This window comes from Pongo abelii, chromosome 9, assembly GCF_028885655.2.
Source record: "Pongo abelii isolate AG06213 chromosome 9, NHGRI_mPonAbe1-v2.0_pri, whole genome shotgun sequence".
NCBI classification, from domain to species: domain Eukaryota; kingdom Metazoa; phylum Chordata; class Mammalia; order Primates; family Hominidae; genus Pongo; species Pongo abelii.
The window spans coordinates 91006733-91023200 of NC_071994.2; the positions used below are offsets into that span (position 1 = coordinate 91006733).

General features: G+C 33.6%; 1 protein-coding gene across 5 annotated transcripts in view; it reads right to left on the reverse strand.

Moving 5' to 3' along the window:
• Nucleotides 1-16468, reverse strand: part of GRM5 (glutamate metabotropic receptor 5) — a 664926-nt gene that overhangs the window by 362899 nt on the left and 285559 nt on the right. For all 5 annotated transcript variants that reach the window (XM_063711323.1, XM_063711322.1, XM_024255290.3 and 2 more), the window contains one exon: nt 6711-6960. In XM_063711323.1, coding sequence (XP_063567393.1) covers nt 6711-6960 — 250 coding nt within the window. The remainder of the gene's footprint in view (nt 1-6710; nt 6961-16468) is intronic.

A 16468-nucleotide genomic window follows, 5' to 3' on the forward strand; every position in this document is an offset into this window, starting at 1 on the left:
TGTTGGCACTATTTTTCCAATGGCATGGTCTCATTTTGTGTAATTTTGTTAATTCTCATAATATTTCAAACTTTTTCATTATTATTACATTTGTTATGGTGCTCTGTAACCAGTGATCTTTTTTGCTTATATTATTATTTCAATTTACATGATAATTGTACACATTTATGGCATACAGTGTGATATTTCCATAAATGTATACAATATATAAGGATCAAATCAGGGTAATAAACATATCCATCACCGCAGACACTTATTATTTCTTTGTGTTAGGAACATGCTACTGTTGTAATTGGTTTGGGGCATCACAAACTGTGCCCATATAAGACAGTAATGAGGGTGTTATGTTCTGATTGTCCCACACACTGGCTGTACTTCTGTCTCTCTCCCTCTCCTCAGGCCTCCCTATCCCTAGAGACACAACAGTATTAAAATTAGGCTAATTAATAGCCCTACAATGGCTAAATGCACAAGTGAAAGGAAGAATTGTAAGTCTCTCACTTTAAATCAAAAGCTAGAAATGATTATACTTAATGAGGAAGGTATGGTGGAAGCAAATATAGGCCAAAAATTAGGCCTGTTGCAAAAAAACAGGCAAGTTGTGAATATACAGAAATGATAAGAAAGAGAAACAGCCTTATTGCTGATATGGAGAAAGTTTTCATGGTCTTGATAGAAGATCAAGTCAGCCACAACATTCTTGTAAACCAAAATTCTAATCAAGAGCAAAAACTTAACTCTCTTTAATCCTATAAAGGCTGAGAGAGGGGAGGAAGTTACAGAAGATGTGTAAAGCTAGCAGAGGTTATTTCATGAGGTTGAAGGAAGGAAACTGTCTCTATAACATCAAAGTGCTGGGTGAAGCAGCAAGTGCAGACTCATACAGAAGCTTCAACAACATATTTTCAATGTAGACAAAACAGCCTTTTTTTGGAAGAAGATGCCATCTAACGCTTTCTCAGCTAGAGAGGAGAAGTCAAGGCCTTGCTTCAGATTGTCAAAGGACAGGCTAACTCTTCTATGAGGAGATAATAAAACTGGTGACTTGAAGAGGAAGACAATAATCATTTCCATTCTGAGAAGACTAGGAAACTTATGAATTATGTTACATGTATTACTGTGTTCTAAAAATGAAAAAACAAAGCCTGGGTGAAAACACATCTCTTTACAGCATGGTTTACTGAATATTTTAAGTCTACTTTTTAGACTTACTACTCACACATATATACATATACACAAAAATCCTTTCAAAATACTACTGCTAATAATTGACAATGTGCCCGGCCAGCCAAGAGGTCTGATGGAGACATACATGGAGTTTAATGTTGTTTACATGCCTGCTAACACAATATCCATTCTGCAGCCTATGAATCAACAAGTAATTTTGACTTTCATGTCTTATTATTTCTAAAATACATTTCATAAAGCCATAACTGTCATAGATGGTAATCCCTCAGATGCATATGGGCAAAGTAAGTTGGAAACCTTCTGGAAAGGATTCACCATTCTAGGTGTCATTAAGAACATCCACGAGTCATGAGAGAAGGTCAAAATATCAACAACAGGAGTTTGGAAGAAGTGATTCCAACCCTCATGGATGACTTTGAAGTGTTCCAATACTTCCAGTCAAGGAAGTAACTGAAGATGTAGTGAAAAGAGCAGGAGAATTAGAATTGGAAAGTGAGTTTAAAGATGGGACTGAACTCCTACAATCTCATGATAAATCTTAAATGGATGAGTAATTGCTTCTTATAGATCAGCAAAGAAAGCGGTTTCTTGAAGCAGAATATTATCTGGTGAAGTTGCTATCAGCATTGTTGAAATGACAACAAATAATTTAGAATATTACCTAAACAGCAGATGAAGCAGTGATAGAATTTGAAAGGACTGACTCCAATTTTAAGAGCAGTTCTAACGCGGGTAAAATGCCATCAAACATTTCACGCTACAGATAAATACCACTTCCTTTTGTGAAAGGAAGACTCATTTGATGTGGCAAACTACATTGTTGTCTTATTTTAAGAAATTGCCACAGTCAGTGCCACCTTCAGCAATTGCCACCCTAATCAGTCAGCAGCCATCAACATTGAGGCAAGACCCTCAACTAGCAAAAAGAATCTAACCCACTGAAGGCTCAGATGATCACTTGTTTTTTTTGTTTGTTTTTTTTTAGCAATAAGGTATATATGAATTAAGATTTATATATTTTTAGACATAATTCTATTGTGCACTTATTAGGCTACAGTATAGTATAAACATAACTTTTTTTTTTTTTTTTTTTTTTTTTTTTGAGACAGAGTCTCGCTCTGTCGCCCAGGCTGGAGCGCAGTGGAGCAATCTCGGCTCACTGCAACCTCCGCCTCCCGGGTTCACGCCATTCTCCTGCCTCAGCCTCCGGAGTAGCTGGGACTACAGGCGCACGTCGCCACGCCCGGCTAATTTTTTATATTTTTAGTAGAGATGGGGTTTCACCGTGTTAGCCAGGATGGTCTTGATCTCCTGACCTCGTGATCCGCCCGCCTCTGCCTCCCAAAGTGCTGGGATTACAAGTGTGAACCACCGCGCCCGGCCCACTTTTTATACGAATTGGGAAAACAAAACATTTGTGTGATTTTTATTGTGATACTGTTTTATTGTGGTGGTCTGAAATCAAACGCACATTTTCTCCAAGGAATGCCTGTATACTTGCTTGAAAATGACTTAATTTGGAATAGACATTCTTGCTACATGTAAAGATAAAGAATAATATCTACCTCTGGGGAATAGCCACTATCATAGTTTGACTAGAAAAACTGTAATTTCATTGGCAAGGATATTTCTTACAGTAAGTTCTTATCATTTCCATTTTGAAAAATATTGACGTAGATTGACCTCTCACTAAGAAATGCTACTTATAACCCTCAAGTACTTTTGAAATTTAAGTACATTTCCTTTTTGTGGCTTTGTAATAATCATCGTATTAAATAATATTCTCAAATTATTCAAATAAAGTTAATTATAGATCAAATAAAACTATCTTTCAGTAGTTAATGTGCTAAAAACTAGTTGTTTCCAAGTCTTATTTAAATTTCTAACTTTTAAATAATGTATTTCAAGTAATTCTTTCCCAGATCTAGAACTAAGACAGTGTGTTCATTCTAGAAAATAAGCCCCTTAAGAAATGCCATTACTGTTCAGATTATTGATCTCAGCCTGCTGTCAGAGCCAAAGTGTTTAGCAAGACTATTTCAGGGACCTGAACAGGATATTTTTATTGGCAATGAGACAGCAGATTACCCACAGCTCAAATGGAAAGACCTAGTGGCCAGGTGTGTATCATTCTAACATTCTATTGATGTGCAGCGCAGATGGTGAGATGTGTTGATGGATGCAGTTGTCTCAGCAGCAGAGTTGTCTTAGTCCTGCCAAGCACTCAAGTTGAACGACCTATTAAACATGGTTGACCTAAGGCAGTTGGAGATATTTATAAGTAACTACAGCTATTAAATGTGGACCTTCTAGTAGGCTCTAAATATAGCCTTTTTTTTTTCCACATAGCTTTGACTTCTAGTTCCTAAAGCCATTCATTCAAGTTGAATTGGGGAAGAGAAGGAGCAAAAAGAGAGATTTGCAGAATATTTGTAAATAAAATAACACTAGAATACTGAAAGAAGTTATAGGGTGAACTAAATAAAAATTTTCAAGAGGTAGCATTGATATAAAATACTAATTAAAATTAAAAATTTGAATTATCTAAAATTTTTTAAAAATAAACTCAGGTTCTATGTAGAACCTAGGGTTTGCTATCAAATAATAACTTTCCCTCTGTTTCTACTCTACAGAAGACAAGTTAGTAGAAAAGTATACTGGATTATAAGTTATGGTAGTTGGCTAATTGTGTCATCCAGATTTTGGAGGTATCAGTTTCCTCATTTGTAAAATTAGAGTTAGTAAATGTAAACTTTTTCTTACAAACTATTAACTTTTGCTTTTCTGTTCCATTTCACACATCAATATTTAATGAGTCTTACTTAGAACTCCTGTGTATAAAATAGAATAGTACTTAATATTTAGGTTGTTCTTAGATATGGGTTTTTTCATAACACTTATATGACCTTCTATCTAACTTATCTGTAAGTTTCATAGCACTTTTACATATGGTAAACACTCAACATTTGTCAAATAATGATTAAATGAAACAATACATGTAAAGTGCTTAGCACAGTAATTGGCACAAAGTATTTGATAAATGGTCCTATAAATGGTTCTGATAAGTGGTTTTATTAACGCCCACAGTGCCATCTCACTAAGATAGTTGGAAGAAGTTGGGATATTTCAAAGAGAAGTTGGAGAGTACTGAGGACCACACTGTTGTTCCCAAATATTTGAAAGAGCATCACATGTTACTTTTAAAGAAAAATAAAAAAACATGGGCCAAAAGGCAGAAACTACAGGGAAACAGTTTTAAAATTTGGAGTAAGGAAGATCTAACAAAACTGCTCAAAAATGAAATAAACTGATGTTCAAGTAAATGTCGAATTACTAAATAGCCAGTTAATGGGGGGATAAAAAAATCTAACTAAAGGCTATAAATTTAGTATTCCATGAATTAAACGATATGGAAAGAACTCTATGTTTATCATATACAAAATTAATTTTAAAATACACAAAATATAAAATTTTGCAGTGCTTCTGGAAATAAAATCATACATGGAAAATGGCAAATATTGTAAAAGCAAATCTCTTTACTTGGTGTACATGGGATCAAAGAACATTTGCTTTTTGGCAAATACACCATATGACTGAAAACAAATGCTGCTGATTTTTCTTATTAATGCTGGCAAATGGAGCAGATACGAATCGTGAATTCTTTATTCCCTATCAGAAAAACAGAACTACTTAAAGCCAGATTTTTTTTCTTTTCTGTTCTTTTTACTGCAGTGGTAACACTGCACTTCAGAATACAGTATAAGAATATTGGCAGTTGGCATGTTCGTGGGTTGTATGAAACTAACTGGTGCATCATTCCTGCCAACTAGCGATGATTTTGACAAAATGTATGACATTGATAAAAAAGGAATCTCACTCAATATCATTTTTATTGAAGGATGTGTGGCCTCATACCAAAATAGCCCCATCAATCTATTGCCATCAGATCGGACAGAAAAGAATTGGGTACATAAAATGGCTGTCATAAAATGTATCCCAGCTGGAGCTAAGTCTGATCACAGACGGTCAGTTAAGCATTTGGAAAATGAAGGGAGTACATTTCCCTTAATAAGCCATCAAAAGTTAATAACAAGTGACTTGGCTCTCTATTTGGGGCAGAAATCCTGAGAAAGATGCAGTGGTTTCTAAGGTTTTTGCTGTTCTTTACATTGGCTACATGTTAATAAAAAGATATATGGTACACAATGTTTTAAAGGTATGCAATGAAGCAGCTTCCCTACCACTTATGACTTCCAGTGTTACCATCTCAGAAGTGCACCTCATTCACAAATTCAAAACTACGGTGTTGTCTTACTAATTATGATAGTTAATTTTATGTGTCTAGTGCCTGGGCTATGAGTGCCCAGACATTTTAACAGACATTATTCTGCCTGTGTCTGTGAGAGTGTTCTGGATGAGATTAACATTTGAAGCAGTAGACTGAGTAAAGCAGATTGCTCTCTCTAATATGGATGGACTTCAAACAATCAACTGAAGACCTGAATAGTATTAAAAGGCTAAGAGGTAATGTTTTTTGCCTGATAGCATGAGATAGACATTGGTCTTTTTCAGCCTTCAGACTTGGACTGAAACATTGGCTCATCTTGAATTGCAAGCCTACCAACTTTCAGACTGCAACTTAATATTATCAACTCTCATGGTTCTAAGACCTTTGGACTTGGATTGAAACTACACATTGGCTCTCTTCGGTCTTTAATCACATGAACCAATTCCTTGTAGTAAATCTCATATATGTATATATATATACACACATATGTGTATATATATATACACATATGTATATATACACACACTCAAAAAAAATTTATACATACATATATATGTGTGCAGGACACATATATACATATTTTTTATTATATATGTATATACTTTTGGTTTTATTTCTCTGGAGAATTTGACTAATACACTGATTCAGCCACAACAACAGGGAATGTGCTGAGTTGTGTCAATCAAGTGAATTATCCAGATAATTAAAGTCAATCTCTGTAGAAGCTAGTATTTTAGTATCTTGTCTAGAAGCAATGTAGGTCACCAGGCACCTACATTTTTGTGATATAAAATAACAAGCCAATTTTCTAATGCTTTAAAAATGTGCTCTGAAAGCAAATCCAAAATTCTATGATTCTACATTATAAACCAAGCTCATGTAGTCATTCTCAAAATCAGTTTTAAAAGCAACTGTGAGTTTGAGTCATGTTTACTTTCCAAGTGAATTACTCAAGGATATAAAAATCCATTTCATTACCTTACAGTCATGGTTTTTAGGACTTAAAGATGCATCATCTTCATTTGTTGATTCCTGTTACTATTAATCAGCACATGGAGGATCTACTTATTTTCCATGATTTTCTCCAGGCACAGGTGCGTTATGAAATTTAAGCTCTATTTCCACTGCACAGATTAAGCTTTGAAAGAATTTTTTATTGTACACTAAAAGCTATCCTTCGGTGCTGCCAAATTCCTGGTATTAACTCCATGTAAATTTTCTTATTATCACTCACCTGCCCAGAAGCAGAAATTCTCCCGCTAGACCCAGGCGCCTCATGGCCATCAGCAGACCTCTCACCGTCATGCCCTCACAGAAGCAGGCCACCACCCGGGCCTTGGGCAAGTGACTTGTGAGCTTCTTCAGCAGCTTATCAAAGCTCTGCTCCCCTGCATTACTGTATATTTTGTAAGAGTGGGCGATGCAAATCCCTTCCTTCGCTGACATATCTTTGAAGGCTTCCATCCCACTTTCTCCATAGTTGCCTGTGTGAAAACATAGATAAGCAGAGGGATAATGAAATGAGAGTGTTGCATTAATTGGGTATAATTAGAATGCAGGTGTTAGGAGCATGAAAGTCATTGGTATGGGACTTGCAACCTGAAGACCTGAATTTCGGTTTTTGCTCTTTTGCTGAATTGCTTATTTTGGGCAAATTACAATTGAACCACATTATATACGCATTGATCATTTATATTTTCACTGTGATGGAGAGAATAATATAAAAAGTGTAAGCAATTCATCATCCTTTTAGGACTCAAAATAGCTCTTATTCTAAATATGAGTTGATGGAAATATTTATCTGCTTTTTTTTTGCATTCTATCTCACTTCCCTTTACTTCTCATTGATGACAATTTCATCCCACTGAGATTTTTGTATTTAAAGATATAGTACATATAAGTAATATATGTAGTTTATATAGTATAGATGTTGCCATATAAATATTTTATAAAGTATTATACTATATATTATATTCAGTATATTATATACTTATAATCATGAGAATTTATGGTTTGGTCTTAATTGAAAAACTGAGATCCTTGCTTAAGATTTAGTCTTGTCACAGATGAATGTGTAAACTTATGAAAAACATTTACAGTTTTATCCTATACAACCATGGGGAAGTTATTGATAAGGATAAAAAGTTCAAAGTCTTTTGCAAAATTTGAGGACTAAGAACTAATGTTACTCTTTTAAAATTAATGAAAAAGGGGGATTAATATTGACAGTCAGCTATATGCCAGGACACAAGGACCTTTATATATGTGATCTAATTTAGCACTCACAATAAAATATCAATGTAGATATTATGAGCTCCATTCCATACATAGATCAGAAAACAGATAGAGCAGTTAGGTCCACATTTACCTGGAGTTACACTAGCAGTAAGTGGAGGGCTGAACTCCATTCACAGATCTAATAGCATAGGTTCTGCTTCCTCTACTTGTCTAAGGCTGACTCTTCGGAGTCTCAGAATTCTAATTACACCTGCATTTCTCTTTCCCATTTCAGAGTGACAATCCTCCAATTTTAGATATTTTTGGAACATTTTAAGGCTCTATATTTTATACAGGGCTCATATTCTGAATTTTCAAAATATTAGATATATGAGGGGGATTGCTTTGAAGAATACAAGAGGCTATTACAAGATAACCAAGCTGTAGAACATATAAGGATGCGACTGACCTAAAAATCAACTTGACCTAGGAACTGGAATCTCATCAGGAAGAGTAGATATCAAATTAATAAGGAGCACTGTGGGCATTCAGTTGCATAGGGTTCACTATATGTCTATAACTGCAATAAATATAACTCCACAACAATTTGATTTTGGGAAAGTCAGTTTATATATGTTAGCTCACTGCTCCTTACAACAACTCTGTGATAAAGGTTAATGTTATCTCCCCTTGGCTGATAAAATTGAAGTTCAAATACAGATAGTAGGTGTCAGGATCTTAGTTTGAACATATATCTCTGATTCCTGTCCTGATATGGGTGCTACCATACCACAGGTACCTTGCTGCAAATGAAATCTGTTAACTTTGAGGGTGGATTTTAGTGAAGTTTTATCTCCATGAACAAACTGCAAAGGGCAGAGCAGAGCAGGTCAGCTTGAGTCTCAGCCAAAAGTACTGGTGAGCCAGCTGCATCTTTTCCCTCCTTCTCCAGAATTAAAAGCAACAAGAAGCCTCTGTCATGATGGCAGGTGGGCAATCTAGTTATTTTGCAATTAACAAAGTTTAAAGGGCACTTTCTGAAAAATGTGCCAATGGGCCTAAATTACTACCAGTTTTACACTAATGTGAGTAATCTATTATTCTTTGATTTATTTTTAGCTAACTCTGTTTTTCAACAGACTGTCTTGCATTTCATGTTTTGATTTAATGCAGAGGCAGCTGCATAAATAATTTGAAATTAGGTATAGTGATTGTGATGTGAATTTATTGAGAATTTCACATCATTTATTTACTTTTATTCTCAATACATTCACTGTTAAACAAGAAAAGACACCTAACAAATTCAGATTATTTAGCACTTTGTTCCTAACAGCTTTAACACTGTTTTTGTTTATACAATATGTTGTAGAGAAGCAGCTTGAAATAGTGGAAAGAACTTTGTTATTAGAGAAACCTGAGTTCAACTTCAGTTTATATAGTCTTTTTAATCTGAGCTTTCTAAAGTAACACTGCTTAATATTCAGATATTTTAATATTATATTTAATGTATGCAAACTATCTGGTAGGTCACCTGAACCCAATTAATTGAACCTACTGAAATTATAAAGAATATTCTAGACAGAGTTTAGCTACTCTTTACTGGAGCATCCAAAACAAACAGTGGAGCAAATGGCACTATTACTGTACACTAGGCTAAAAAAATAAGCTTACACTAGCAGAATAAATTATTATTTTCCCAGAGCAAATCCCAAGCTGTACTCTTTAAAATTAAAAAAGGCAGGGGGTATATGTAAAATTTTCACTCTATTTTGCAGTGAATCAAAAACTGCTCTAAGATAGAAAGTTTACTTTAAACATTTAAATAAGAAACAGTTTTAATACATGTGTGACATAAAAATTTTACAGAATATAATTTTGATTTAACAAAAGAAATCCTTTGTAAGCTGGGAGACAAAGAGAATATGTCTTCCAATAAAATGGAAAAGACTGAAGCGTTGAGACTTTCTGGTAGTTGATAGAAACACTGTATTCTATAATTATACATTTTAAAATAATGAAAAATGTGCAACCAAAAAAAAAGTCTACAGGCTTCTCAAATAAGAATAGAACACATTTCAAGTAATATGTAGAATGAGGAAAAAGCTAAGGAAGCAACTATTACTTTTTCCAATAGAGGGAAACAAGTAACTGAGAAAGAAAGGTGTGGTATAAAATATGAAACTAACATGTGACTTCATTTTAAACAATGAATAGAAGTAAGACAGAATCCATAGAACGTTCTTCTTTAGGTAGCAGAGGGTTTACAACTTGGAATTATGTGGAGAAAATGTAATCATAGCCCAATGTCTTCACTCGTAGCTCACACTACTTACAAGTATAATGATGCAAATGTCAATCATTGATTTTCAACCTTAAGAATCCACCTATAGACAAATGGAAAAACTCATCATGCAATAAAATATATTTGTTAGCAACTTTTACAATGACAATTAAAGAGAAAGATGATGAAGGCTGAGAGGTAGATGCAGGGGAAGTTGTTGGGAAGAGGAAGGCCATTAAAATCACCCACTCCCAATTTGGAAGTCAAGATATACAGAAAATAAAATATATGTGATTAAGGGAAGTATTTGATCCTAAAATAATCAGGAGGCAGCTAATGTAGTGAGAGAATTATATTAAAAGAAGGAATAAGAAGATGTACAAGGTAAGAGATAATGTCTATAGTCATTTAAAAGTAGTTATTTTTAAAAAAGACATATTCATATTAGAGATATGGAGGTGAAAATGAAAGGATGAAAAACTAAAACACTTTTTTTTCACTTTAAGCCCTACTGTATTATTTGATTTTTAAAAATATGAAAATATACATTTAATGACAAAAATAAACTAGCATACTTAAAAGTCATTGAAAGGAGAGAGTTGATGCAGATAATTTTAAAATTAATTGTCTTTGCTTTGCTTTATCATTTTATCCTGTTTTAGGGATAAAACTCACAGAAGTTCTTTATATGCTACTCTTGGTGGAAATGTAAATTAGTACACCCATTAATAGAAAGCTTCATGGAAGTTCCTCAACAAAACTAAAAATAGAATTATCATATGATATAACACCTCTACTTCTGGCTACCTTTCCAGCTAATTTTAAGTGAACTACCACGTTCATGGCAGCATTATTTACAAAAGCCAAGTTATATCCATCAACAGATAAATGAATTAAAAAATGTGGTGTATATATATACACAGTGAAATACTAGTCAGCCTAAAAACCCTAAAAAATGGGTTTAAAAAGAAAAATTTCTGCCATTTGCAACAACAGTATATTATTCACTTTTGTACCGCTAATGAGACCTGTTAGATAACACATGTTTAATAAAGAAATAAATTATTGAATGAGCAGTACAAAATAATCAATGTCTATTTCCAGATTAAAATAATTGCCCAACAATGTGGCCAGCAATCAGGATTGCCACATTGTGTCTAGGGGGCATCACTCTAATAAGCTATTATAAAATATTTCACTTAAAACATGAACAGACTTGCACAATAATCAAAATATTTACCCTGAGGACTCCAGTTTTTTCCTCAGATCATAACAGATTTTAATAATTCAACCTCAAATACTGTTTAAAGCTAGTGCTTTCACTAATACTATTTGACCTGAATTGCATTAGCTGGGATCTGGAAGTATCTACCTACATTGACCCTACAAAGCACACATTGGAAACAGGATTTGTTAAAGAGTAACTTTAAAACTTTCTTCTGTAACAGAGACTGGGGATCCCAAAAGGGAAGAGGGTAGGAAGGGAGTAAGGGTTGAAAAATTATTTATTGGGTACAATGTTCACATCTGGGTGATGGGTACACTACAAGCCTCAAATCCAACAAAAGGCAATATACCCATGTAACAAACCTGCACATGAACACCCTGGATATAAAATTAAATTAAATTAAATTAAATTAAATTATAAAATAAAAAACTTTCTGCTAACCTAGGAAACATTTTTTATTTGAACTGTATGTTAAAAGGCACGGAATCATACTTTAGTAAGTCATTTGTAATCATAGGTAAATGCTATTTCAGATGGTACAAGTTCAATATCATTAACAACTGTGTTACAGTGGCCACTTTAAGATAAAGATAATAAAGTAAAACAGCATAGACAAGGTATACCTAGTGAGATATTCATTTTTCTGGCAAAATAGCCATTAAATATATTGTTTAAATTTATTAATTTCGTGTGTTAGGGAAAACTATCATTAGAATCAAAATCAAACTATTATAATCATAGAAAAGATAAGTAATTTTGTTTTCTTTGATACTTTTCTTTTTTTCATAGTATCTTTACTTCCCTTTCCATAAATCAGACCCTGATTCACTGCATAGAAGCTTGTATACTATTTTCTCTATCATCTCTTATTTTTCATTTTTCCAAACCCTACCAACCACTATTTTTTGTTGTGTACCTTTTACTATTCTCTTTCATATGTATCATAGACACCCCACATATTCTCATTTATTTATTTTTACTAATGCTGTTCTTTCTACATGGAATACCTTTTTCCATGTTGTACAAGTTCAATTCCCTAGATTCCTTTAGGATGAAGACTACATCTTCTCCATAGTGCCATTATTTAATTACAGTATTTGTATAATCTCTGTAATTTGTAATTGCTAAAAAAGTTTATAATTGTGGATCCTTCACCTTTATAACAAGGCTGATTATACTCATTATTTATTTGATGCTGAAAACTTGGTTAAAAATATAAACCATGATGTTGAATTTTTTTCTTAGGAAATATAACTCACTTTAAATAATGTGTTTTATCATGGGATTTCTAAAATGCCTCAGAGTCAGGAAATGAGTTAAGGTACTAAGTATTATAATAAATTAGGCTTAAATTAAAATAGATATTCTATATTATATATGTTGCATATTGCATATATTCATTATATTTTGGATGTATTTACATATCCTTCTTTTCAAAACTGTGAGCCCATAGAGGGTAGTTAATGCTTTATTTAACTACATATCAACACATGGTAGGTACTTACATATTTCTTGTACAGAAAAGTACAGAAAAATAGGGAAAAAAAATTTTGGAAGAGTAAATACATTTTTCTAAGCAGAACACCAAGCAGATGCTAAAAGAATGTGGAAAATGCTTTTTCAGAAAGTATTCACTTCAGGAAATACTAAATCTTTGCAAAGAAAAGGAATAAGTTTAACCTTCTACTATAGAACTTTATTTTCCATCTTAGTTGGTCCAAATTATCTTTTCCTCACAAGGAAATTAAGATTCCCAATATAAACAATTATTTTAAAGTATATTTCAAGTGGCTTTAACTACTAATATCCTGTTGCTTACTGTAAACACAGTTCATTTTACTGACAACTACTAGTGAAGTAAAACTCAGTCATTTATCATGTGAGTTGTGACATTAGTCTGGCATGATATCATCCCCTAAATATACATATAAGCAGTGTCCAGTCTCCACTTCGTGTCCTTTAATGTGAATTAGAAGTGTTGGTTCATCAAGAGATCTTAGCCCAAACTGCCCATATTGACAGGGTTGTGGCTTAAACTAGTGATTAACCAAAATGGCCAGGAGCGGGAAAAGCTTGACAGTGAAGCACCTCTTATTTTATTAATAGTTTCATAAAGAGGTTCTTTTGTTTGATGCCATTTTTCCCACTACAGCCATATGTGCAATGGATGTAGAATTCTAAACTCTGTATTACACTCATTTGTTTATATTTATCTCCTGTTACTAGACAGTGTTCTTTAACGCAAATATTTCTATCTTCACAACATTGTATATACATATTTTTATGCAAATAAAGAAGGAAGTTAAATGATGCAAGAAATATTCCCAAAAATTCCTATATAATTGAGATTTAGGTGTTTAGGAACCTGGACATATGATTAATGTGAAAGTTTTAAAGCCAAAGGACTGGAATAAAAAGTTATCACTATCATGCACCTTCATCAAGGTACCTGAATTATAAATGTCATGGATATGAAAACTTTGCTAACAAACAGTTTTCCAAGTTTTGAACAATGGCCCAATTATTTCTCATCCTGCCCTGGAGTCTTTCTGTAACACGACCCATATACCACAGCATTAAGCATAAGGCACAGCATTATTGAATCTCATCCTAGCTGTTTATTATTGGAAGTACCAGAAGGATCTCATTTAGAAAATTTGCTTTAGTTATTACTCTAGGAATGGATTATGTAGTAACATTTGATGAACTCTTCAACAGTAAATTAAGCAGAAAACAAATTGCTAGTATAATTATGTAATAAACGTAGATAAGTTATAAGTTTATAACTATGCATAGCCCCACTCAGGGATTTTAAACTATATGTATAAAACATTATTTAAAGTAATACTAACCAGGGCTACTGAATATTGCCGTAAAAGTAAATGCCAAGTGGTTTGCTGAGTGGTATGCTGAGTTGGTGAAATTTTCTTCTGGCTATCAAGTATGGAGTTAGAGAAAGAAGTTTGATCTTAAGCGCAAAGGTACATGTTGACAAAATAAATTTAGATATGGTAGAAAATAGGAAATCAGATTATTTAAAGAAGAATACGTGACAGTTTTAACTGCCATACATGTTGAGGACAACAAGTTTGAGTGTCATATTTGGTTTGGTAAATTCCTGAGCCCTGGAATCAAAAGTTGATTCTCAACATGTATCTACTCCCTCCAGCAACTCTAGTTCATATAATTGGGTTGAATGAACTGATACAAACAAAATTGAAAGAAAACCAAATTTGGAAAGAAATTTTTAAATTTCTGTGAAATAGCCAAGTAGAAATGCCAAGTAGGAAATTAAATAAGAACATTCTGAGTTGGAACTATTTGGGAGTCCTCAGAGTATGGATAGCAACAATAATAGATAAAACTGTAGGAAGTGAAGGAAAGAGAGCTCTGAGTTATACCCTAAAGAATTCAAATATGTGTGCATTAACTGAGAAGGAATAGCTCACAAAGACAATGAAGAAGAGAAACCAAGGTAATATATTCTTATGGAAATCAGGAAAAGAAACTGTTTTTACATTCTTTTTTTTAAAAAACATTTACTCTGTTGAAAACTAAAGTAAGATGTGTAGTGAAAAAAAACACTAATTCTGGCAACATAGTAGAAGATACATAGGAGTAGGCTTGTGTGAATGGGAGTAAAAAAAGTGAAGACAATATATTTATACAACTTTTTTGAGACACTTGGCAGTGAACAAGAGCTAAGAGTATGGTGGCGATTAGAAGAGAATCTGGAAATTCAAGAAGTTTTGTTTGCTCATATTAAGAAGGGGTTATTTTAGGTAAAGTACTTAGCCCAGAGCATGGAACAGAGTAAGCACTGAATACAGGATTTTTTTTATAATCATCGTCATCACCATCCTCAACATTTATCTAGATCCTGTAAAATTATTTGGTAAAAGGTTAATAATAATATGAACAAATTATTGCACTATTCACTCCAAATGTGTTATTATTAAAATCAACCAACCTAATGAAGTTGCTATTATTTCCCACATTTCTAAATAAGGTGTTGATGCTGAAAGAATTTGCCAAATAATTGACAGCTAGTAAGTAGAAAAGCTGAAATTTCAACCCTCATTCTGTCAAATTTCAAAGCCCATGCTCTTTGCCTTCCATATACTGTTACTCTTAAGACACTGGGTAAAAATTGTTCAATTTAGTCCTGTGGTTCTTCCAAAGGCCTGCTACTAAATGTTTCATTTGAAACTAATTCCAAATGCTACTGAATTGAATTTGTCTCAGCATATTATTTAATATATAAGTATTTTGCTTAATTTCCAAAAGATTATAGATGTATGTGATTTAGCACTAAATGATTCAGTCCTCATGTTGCTGATAGATGGTGTTTAAATCTCAGAGCCTTTCTACAAAATACACAATGCTTAATCATAGCTTTTCTATGGACAAAGTCCTGTAAAATAAGAGGGGGGTTCTTGAAAATAGACGTACCATATTATCTTGTATTAGTTACTTAACTACATCATTGCTGAAGAGGGAGAAACTTCAGAGGGACCATAGAAAATGACAAAAACCAGTGATTTTGGTGTTAATTTTTTTGTAATATTCCAAGCTTTTATTATTTTTTAAAATGGTTTGAGATTTGCATAATGAAAAAAATCACTTTTTTAATCTTCTTAAAAATATTGGAGTCTTCCTCATTTTTTTCCTCTGGCTATTCTTCCTAGAGGAAAATAAAAACTTAGGACAGAAGCTATGACCCAGATTCCCACTCTAAGCTTCCAGAATTCAACTTCTTTCTGCTTTCTTTGTAAGCTGTCAAATTCACAGCTGAAGCCTTCGGCGCTTGTCTCATTAAAAGTAATTCCGTTTCCACAGAAAGGACAAAACTCTATATGGAGCTGTGTGTCAATGGGTCGGGTGGATTGGTGAGTTATTTATTTCGCCTGTTTTAGCTCACTAGTCACCAATGATCCTTGATTCTAACTGGATCTAATGACAATGCAGAAATTCTCCCATCACCAGCTGAAGGCAGGAAATACTCTACAGCATAGCCAAAACTTTTCATGCTTGACAGCTTTTGCTGAAAAAAAGTCGCTTCTTTGACAGCAGCTCCCTGGCCTGCCACCACCTTCTCCAGTTTAGATCTGTGCTGTCTGGATTCTGTTGTAGCCAGATTCCCTTTGGAAGGGCTTGGTGTCTAAACACAGTACTGAGAGGAGGAACTCACTTTGGATTCAGAAATGAGAAGAAAGAATTAAAATGTAGTGTAATGGCTGTTCTGTCATTGTTGCCAAATTTTGAG